We start from the raw sequence: 9,466 nt of genomic DNA on the forward strand, positions 1-9,466 counted from the left end.
GGCTGACAGTACTCTCATAGCAGATGTACCTAGGCTGACAATACTCTCATAGCAGATGTACCTAGGCTGACAGTACTCTCATAGCAGATGTACCCAGGCTGACAATACTCTCATAGCAGATGTACCTAGGCTGACAATACTCTCATAGCAGATGTACCTAGGCTGACAATACTCTCATAGCAGATGTACCTAGGCTGACAATACTCTCATAGCAGATGTACCTAGGCTGACAGTACTCTCATAGCAGATGTACCTAGGCTGACAATACTCTCATAGCAGATGTACCCAGGCTGACAATACTCTCATAGCAGATGTACCTAGGCTGACAATACTCTCATAGCAGATGTACCTAGGCTGACAATACTCTCATAGCAGATGTACCTAGGCTGACAATACTCTCATAGCAGATGTACCTAGGCTGACAGTACTCTCATAGCAGATGTACCTAGGCTGACAGTACTCTCATAGCAGATGTACCTAGGCTGACAATACTCTCATAGCAGATGTTCCTAGGCTGACAATACTCTCATAGCAGATGTACCTAGGCTGACAGTACTCTCATAGCAGATGTACCTAGGCTGACAGTACCCTCATAGCAGATGTTCCTAGACTTACAATACTCTCATAGCAGATGTACCTAGGCTGACAATACTCTCATAGCAGATGTTCCTAGACTTACAATACTCTCATAGCAGATGTACCTAGGCTGACAATACTCTCATAGCAGATGTACCTAGGCTGACAATACTCTCATAACAGATGTACGTATATAGGCTGGCAGTACTCTCATAGCAGATGTACCTATAGGCTGACAATACTCTCATAGCAGATGTACCTAGGCTGACAATACTCTCATAGCAGATGTACCTAGGCTGACAATACTCTCATAGCAGATGTACCTAGGCTGACAATACTCTCATAGCAGATGTACCTAGGCTGACAATACTCTCATAGCAGATGTACCTAGGCTGACAATACTCTCATAGCAGATGTACCTAGGCTGACAATACTCTCATAGCAGATGTACCTAGGCTGACAATACCCTCATAGCAGATGTACCTAGGCTGACAATACTCTCATAGCAGATGTACCTAGGCTGACAATACTCTCATAGCAGATGTACCTCGGCTGACAGTACTCTCATAGCAGATGTACCTAGGCTGACAATACTCTCATAGCAGATGTACCTAGGCTGACAATACTCTCATAGCAGATGTTCCTAGGCTGACAATACTCTCATAGCAGATGTACCTAGGCTGACAGTACTCTCATAGCAGATGTACCTAGGCTGACAGTACCCTCATAGCAGATGTTCCTAGACTTACAATACTCTCATAGCAGATGTACCTAGGCTGACAATACTCTCATAGCAGATGTACCTAGGCTGACAATACTCTCGTAGCAGATGTACCTAGGCTGACAATACTCTCATAGCAGATGTACCTAGGCTGACAGTACCCTCATAGCAGATGTACCTAGGCTGACAATACTCTCATAGCAGATGTACCTAGGCTGACAATACCCTCATAGCAGATGTACCTAGGCTGACAATACTCTCATAGCAGATGTACCTAGGCTGACAATACCCTCATAGCAGATGTTCCTAGACATATTCTACTTTGCATCTATAATAAAAGGGGACAGAACTTGCTGGTTACAGGTAGAGAAACTGGAGTATAGTGATGTAGTATTAGTTATAAACTGATTACTTAAGTATTATGGGGAAGGGATTGCACCATCCTTGGATTGAATTTTAGGTATTTTCTATCAACAGGGCACTTGGATCAGACACTGGTGGTTCTACACGAATGCCTGCTTCCATTTGTGGTGTTGTTGGCTTAAAGCCAACCTATGGTTTGTCTTCAAGACATGGTCTTATTCCGTTGGTGAATTCTGTAGATGTCCCTGGTGTTCTGTCAAAGACAGTGGATGATGCAGCTGTCATTTTAGGTAAACATGAATAGCATATTGTTTTTGTCACATCTGCCACTTGTAATATAGCATTGACCAAGGGGCCGGGCCCCTGGTCAATGTCACCAGGCCCACTCTCACCTTTTTTTGTGATTTAATGTACCATCACAATCAACTAGCTGTGGAAATGCTATTGAATGACTGTTAGCCCTAGCATTATATCATGTGACTATAATGTTTTAGTGTTAAAATAGTTGTTGTCAAAAACAAATTGGCAAGAATCAAACATGAAATATTTCATACTTGACAAAGGGTTTTCCCTGAATGAGACATGCAACTCTAGCAATTTTTGTGAGGTGAAGTGTTGTTAATGTGAAATCTGATAATTTCTAATCTCAAGAATTGTAAGTTGGACAAAGTATGCTTATGATGTAGGATAGTTTAAAATTTGTTTTAGATTTTTAAGGAAACGTATAAGGTCAGTCAGTATTCAGTAAAGTAGAAAGACAAGAACTGAACGTAAGCAAAAAATCAATTTCTCAACGAATGGGTTTGTTATGGTTAATATGAGAACTTTATAGTAACTCTGCTTTATCTAGGTTAATTGGTAAAGTACATCCTATCAATACAAGCTACTTACATGCTGAGGTTTCAAGTCATTTGGTATTGTATATTTCAGGTGCTATGTGTGGAGCAGACCCTCTTGATTCAACCACAGTGTCTCTCCCTGACCAGTCCTTCCAACTTCCAGATGAAATAGATATTAAAGGACTGAAGGTTGGAATACCTCAGGTAATGGTCTTGTGATGTGATACTTTTAAAAGTGTTTCAATGTCTTGGAAGAAAGTGTTGATCCTAGCAGGATCTTCTTCAGAGGCTGAGATGACAGAACTCTATTCAGATATATGGCATGCTATATATGTTTCAGGCAAATATGCTTCTGAGCATTTGTACATTTGCATGTAACACCTGATCGGTAGCTTCATTTATACTTCATAATTTGTCCCTATTCCTTTCTGTAGTTGTGGTCAAAAGAGCACTAATGCTTAAACTTTTAAACATGTTAACTCAGCTTCACAGCTTGGGGTAGTGTGCATACAAAGTATAGGTCATAATTTGTCCCTATTCGTTTTTGTAGTTGTGGTCAAAAGAGCACTAATGCTTAAACTTTTAAACATGTTAACTCAGCTTCACAGCTTGGGGTAGTGTGTATACAAAGTAAAGGTGGGCATCTGTGAAAATACAAGGGGTCATACAATTTGGCAGAGGTCAAAGGTTGTTCAGGACTGTGTACAGTGATAAAACTCATGTACCATTCATAGACTGAACTGCCCAAATTGGAGGTTAGTTGGTCTGCTTAGTATAGTCAATGGTAGAAATGACTCATGACAGAGGAAGGTCAAATGTCATGAAGTTATCCCACATGCACGAACAGCTTACATAACCAGAATGTTACATTAACAACTGGGCACTACAGTAGTAGTTCCCAGTACACTTTTCTATATCAAATATGCTTCTGTGGCCTTGTGGAAGGTGAGTTTTAAATCAATTTATTCATCAAACAGTAGATGTTTACATTATTCAAGGAAAGCCTTAGGGAGTCTGGGTATTGTATTTTGTGGAGGTCAAACTGTGACAACCTCATATATTATAATGCACTGACTCAAGAAGGACAGCTGGGACAAATTTTAGACTCTTGAAAGTTCAACAAGTTAGATAATTGAAATCTTAATGCAGGTTTGTTTTCTGGTCAAGACTTCATAACATGGACACTTTGCCATAATGCAAAGTAAAGGTAAGAGGTTACTGATATGATTATGTTATATCTCTAGTCTGTCCAAGTTATAAGAAGTATCTTCTATCAAAAAAATATATGAGAAGTGTTATACTGGATCAATCGAGCTCTATTACTGGTGTTTCATCAGATGATAATCGATAATTGTGGTATTCATAGTTGGGTGAAACCAGCACAGTGCATTGAGGTCCCAGATATGTTACTTTTAGGCTATCCATTTGGCTTAATTGGCCTATTATTAGGCACTAAACTTAAAAGATTGTTATGCAATGTACCACCAGTGTTTTAGGGGTTGGGAAAGGGGGATTCAAACTCCATATAAAAAGTAAAATGTTCAGTTTCCTATGATAAAACCAGATTTTACAAGACTTCTATGATGTGCGTTATTATCTGTTATGTTATGAAAATTCTCACTCTTTTTGATGTAGGAGTATCACTCTCCAAGACTAGAGGAAGAAGTCTTACAATCATGGAGTAAGGCAGCAGACTTATTTGAGAATGCTGGTGCTAAGGTGATCCCTGTCTCTCTACCTCATACACAGTATTCCATTGCTTGCTATTCTGTGCTTTGTGCAGTTGAAGTTGCCTCTAACATGGCCAGATATGATGGTATAGAGTTTGGTGAGTTAAATCTCTCTATGTTTACAGTTCTATGTTTACCATTCATGGACATTGATGGGCTGTTTCCTTTACACTGGTTGCTAATCAATACTTTGTATGTTGAAGGTGCCTCTGGCATGATCAGATGCGAATGCTATAGAATTTGAGGAGTAGCTTTTCTTCTTGGTGACATGTGCTTTAAAATTATTGGCTGTCTGTCTTGGATTTCCATATATGAACATGGTTCATATAATGCATTGCTTACATTGAATAGATATGGTTTATATTCTCACTGAAAGCAAATGGTACTGTTTATTGCCACATGCCAGGTGCTAAAAGAAGAGTAAGTTTACAAAGTTTAAATTAATGGTGATATGATACTATAATTAGTGCACTACCTGTCAATCAAGAACATGAATAAAGATGTCTCTATACAGTGTGACACAATCAATAAATCTAAAGTGATAAAATATTTACAATGACCCAATCCAACCCGATGCTCACGAAGTAGAAAGTGGACATGTCATAGTTACTGCAGGCAATGTTTGAAACTAATATCAAAAGTCCTTAGGAATGTCAAGTGGTTGTTTCCATTAATATTAATGTTATGACAGCTGAAGTTAGTGTTCCAAGGTGGCTCAACTTCGCTTAAAATTCTCTTGTCCAGTACATGACTTGCTTTAACATATTACATTTTGTCCATCAATTTGTTTAAAGCTCTATATTTAGTATAATGAAATGAACTCAGGTAAGAAAGAATGATATTAGGAGGATTAAGTACTTTGAGCCAAAGTACAGAGTTCTTTTAAGGTGCATTACTATCAACCCAAGAGAGGAAAATTTGAAGTACAACATTAAATACTATGACCCGAAATTGCATTTATTTGTTGACTGATGTGTTAAGTGACACTGTAGTCAAGTTTTTTTAAGCTGGGAAAAGTAGTATGAAGGGAAGATTACTGGAAAGAAGCTGCTTTAATACTTGACAGGTCACAGGAGTCAGGACCACAGCTCTACGGAGGCCTTATATGCAGCCAGCCGACATGAAGGATTTAACCAAGTTGTCCGGGGAAGAATATTTGCTGGAAACTTTTTCTTACTCAGAAGGTAAGTTTTACAGATATGTTTTAATCTCATGACCACTTGAGTGAATTATCATGGCAAAAAAAATGGAATAACAGTGTACATGAAATATATATATATATATATACATACATAAACATATATATATATATATATATATATATATATATATATATATATATATATATATATATATATATATATATTTATATACATATATATTTATATATATATATATATATCTGTATCTATATATATATCTATATATCAATATATCTTTGTACCTGTATATATATATATATATATATATATATATATAGAGAGTTGGTTGGTTGGCGTCTATCTTGGCGCAGAGTGCTCTATGTCCAGTGGACAGAGCGGAATATGTGTTGATACTAGTTGAGACTAGTGGAACACTAGTAGTTGTAACTCGGAGTTTCACGCGTTTTAGCGATCGTCAGACAACTGATAGTTTCAAGTTATGCTCCTTGACGTTTTCGACTTTTTTGATGAGTGCATAACTTGGAGCATAACTTGAAACTATCAGTTGTCTGACGATCGCTAAAACGTGTGAAACTCCGAGTTACAACTACTAGTGTTCCACTAGTCTCAACTAGTATCAACACATATATATATATATATATATATATATATATATATATATATATATATATATATATATCTATATGTTATATATATATAAATGTATGTATAGATATATTATATATATAGAGATAGATGATAATTAGTTGAGACTAGTGGAACACTAGTTGTTGTAACACGTTTAGCGTTCATTAGACAACTAAGCAATCATCAGACAGTTATCTGATGCCCGCTCAACGAGTGAAACTCTGAGTAACAACTACTATATGTATACTTGTATACATTCTTGTATACACATGTATACTTCGCTTTGTTGGACATAGAGCACTCAGCGCCAAGATGACACCACAATACCATGACATATATATATATATTCACAGTTGGAGTGGAATGGACTTAGATCTGTGACACAAAAGTCCAGTGTTCCAACCTTAGCCTGATGAGTACCAAAAGGATGACACCAGTCGTGAAGTGAATGTAGGAAACGGTCTTCATTAATGGTAGTATGAAAATAACCAATGTAGGATACAATAATTGAGGGTGGTATTGAAATAACAAATGTAGGATACCTTCATGGATAGTGGTATTGAAATAACAAATGTAGGATACCTTCATGGATAGTGTATGAATACAACAAATGTAGGATATCATCATTGAGTTTTGTTTCTCCATGTCTTTCCACAGAAATTACAAGGAGTTTTTTCAACATGCACAAAAACTCAGAAGACTTATTACAAGGGATTTCAATGAAGCTTTTCAGGAGGTAGACATTCTGTTAACACCAACAACAGAATGTGAAAGCCTTACCTATGCAGAGTACAGGCAAGAAGATAATCGTACACATTGTGAAACACTTGATGTCTATACACAACCTTCTAATTTAGCAGGTAGGAACACATGCATTAATTTTGATTATGCTGGAATTGTAACCTTTGCAATCATGATGGCAAGCACATACGTGTGTGAGTGTGTTATTTATGTGTGTGATACCTTGCGTGTAATCACTATGATGAGAAAAAAAACATATGGATTTTATACTTTGTATGTGGATGCCGCATATTGAAATCAAGAATCCTGTTGTTTTCCTGTTAGAAGTCAAAGGTCAGAGTTCAAAACATGAAACCTTGAAACCATTATCTTAAGGGAAATATGGATGGAACTCATTCTTGTATTTGGAATTCCCAATGTGAGTAGATGAAACCTATTGTTCTGTAGAGGTAGCCAAAGGCCACTTGAGGTCAGCATAGGTCAAAAGATCAAAGCCAGGTAAACATGATATTTCAGTAAGTGAAACTTGGATTGATTTCATGCCTTGAATGTTGATGCCAATTATTGAGTAGATGGTACCTGTTATTTGCAGTGGAATTCAAAAGTCAAGTGAGATCATCAGAGATCAAAATGCAAAACCTTGTTAACATATCTCAAAAGAAACATCAGTAGAAACTTGTAAAATGCCCCATTTTGATATGAATTCCTTTGTTTGTAGTAGCAGTCAAAAGATCATTTTATGACAGAATAAGTCAAAATATACATAGCCTGTAAGCAATGTATCTTGATGGCTCTCATACCATGCATTATGTAGCTCCCCAGTGGCGTAGGAAGGTACTTTTGAGTAGGGGGGCTGAAGACTGATGGCCGGCCTGGGGGAGGGGTCTAAGGGGAGGAGGTGTCCCCCTCCCCTTTGGAATTTTTTTGCATTTCCAGGTGGCCTCAGATGCAATTTGGTGCAATATAGCACACTTCAACACCCACTCCATTTTGTAAAGAATTTTGCATTTTCACCCCTCCTTAGATGCAATTTGGTGCTTCAAATGAGATTTTTTTCTCATTTGGAAATGAAAAAGGGGTTTTCTGACTTGCGGAGCAGGGGGGCGGAACCATACTTCCGCCCCCCCATATTTTTCACTGGGGGGCTGACACCCCCCAGCCCCCCCCCCCCCCCCGGTTCCTACGCCCTTGTAGCTCCCTATTGAGCAGTTGAAGTCTTGTTATTAGTTGAGATTAAATGTTGCTTGAGGCCAACAGTGATCAAACTGTACAAATCTTGTAAGCACAGTATCTTAAGAAGTCTGTGATGTTCTTGTTCATAGTTTGAGATTGCTCCTTATCGAGTTCAAAATAATGTATCCTTTCGGTGGAGGTGCAGATATCAGCATAGGTCAAAATATGAAAAACACATTATTCAAAGACGGGAAATTGGTACTTTATATGTGCATGCCCCATACTGATTAGATGAGGTCTTTTCAATATCCCAAGATGACAAGTTTCGCTGTTGCTCCTTTTCTAGTTTGAGGATGGATGCCTCATAGAAATAGTTAAACAGCCTTAGCCCACTCTATGTAGTGGAGGTGAAAGGTCATTTTATGCCAACACACATCACAATTTGAAAACATGGTAACCTCAGTATCTCAAGACAGATCTGATTCTAAAGAAACTTGAAATCTCCATTTTTCTTTACTTTTCTGGTTGTTTGAGGATGTTTTTTATACACTTACATATATTTATTCTGTAAACTTGTATCATTTCAACATGTAAACTACTGACTGATACAGTTGTCAAACTTGTTTTCCATGTCTGATATTTTCCAGGCGTTCCAGCTTTGTCACTTCCGTCATACCTCTCCAGTAAAGGTTTGCCAATCGGACTACAGATGATTGCTCCATGCTTTCAAGACAAGAAGTTGCTTACAGTGGCTAAGTGGTTGGAGCAACAAGTTGCATTTCCTATGAATATACTTCATAGCCAAATTGAATCTTTCCTCTTGGGAAGGTGACATACAGACTTTGGTGGATGGATGTAAAGAATGAGAGGACTGGAGATTGGAATCAAGTCTTACAAGGGTTTCTTTAAGTGACACTAATAGGGCAGATTGGGGATGGGACAGTTGGGATTATGTTATTGGTTAGGGTTATGTGTTGTTTCATATCTTACAGTGAAGAATTGCAAGAAAGAATTGAAAAGGTAATAATTTGTTCTTTATTCTTGTATTTCTTACTCTTAAAACATTCTATAAAAGGTGTAGAAAGACTAACAAAGTAAAAAGAATTTTAGAAGTACTTATAGGACGGATATATAAACGACGTTTATGTAAAACCAAGGCACACTGGAGCATTATTCCACAAATAGGTTTCACTATTAAAAGTGAAGATTCAAATTTTAAGTAGCTCAAATATATATAATTCTTTGTCATAGCAAACAGCCTTATTAATGGTACATTTTGACCTATACATGTAATGTTGTTACATAATGGATACACCTCAAGCTAACTAACACATCTGTGTGGGTGACAAACATTTGTATGCTTCTAATGAGACAGCACTTACCACTTAATGATGTTTGATGCATTGTTTCCATTTGCAAACAGTTAAAATATATTGCTTTGTTATCTTTGCATTCCATGTGGATTGAAATAACAGCTTTCAGGTAACCATATCAAATTCAATGCAAAGTGATGCAGCAGCTTTAATGATTCAC

At 37.4% G+C, this 9,466-nt stretch overlaps 1 protein-coding gene across 2 annotated transcripts in view; it reads left to right on the top strand.

The window, feature by feature from the left end:
- LOC139962461 (glutamyl-tRNA(Gln) amidotransferase subunit A, mitochondrial-like) overlaps nt 1-9,323 on the top strand; it is a 30,536-nt gene extending 21,213 nt beyond the window's left edge. For both annotated transcript variants that reach the window (XM_071962433.1, XM_071962434.1), the window contains exons 6-11: nt 1,775-1,950; nt 2,591-2,703; nt 4,135-4,327; nt 5,296-5,413; nt 6,677-6,879; nt 8,581-9,323. In XM_071962433.1, coding sequence (XP_071818534.1) covers nt 1,775-1,950; nt 2,591-2,703; nt 4,135-4,327; nt 5,296-5,413; nt 6,677-6,879; nt 8,581-8,765 — 988 coding nt within the window. In that variant the 3' untranslated portion in view covers nt 8,766-9,323. The remainder of the gene's footprint in view (nt 1-1,774; nt 1,951-2,590; nt 2,704-4,134; nt 4,328-5,295; nt 5,414-6,676; nt 6,880-8,580) is intronic.
- Nucleotides 9,324-9,466: the final 143 nt, after the last annotated feature.

This window comes from Apostichopus japonicus, chromosome 21 (genome assembly GCF_037975245.1).
Source record: "Apostichopus japonicus isolate 1M-3 chromosome 21, ASM3797524v1, whole genome shotgun sequence".
NCBI lineage: Eukaryota > Metazoa > Echinodermata > Holothuroidea > Aspidochirotida > Stichopodidae > Apostichopus > Apostichopus japonicus.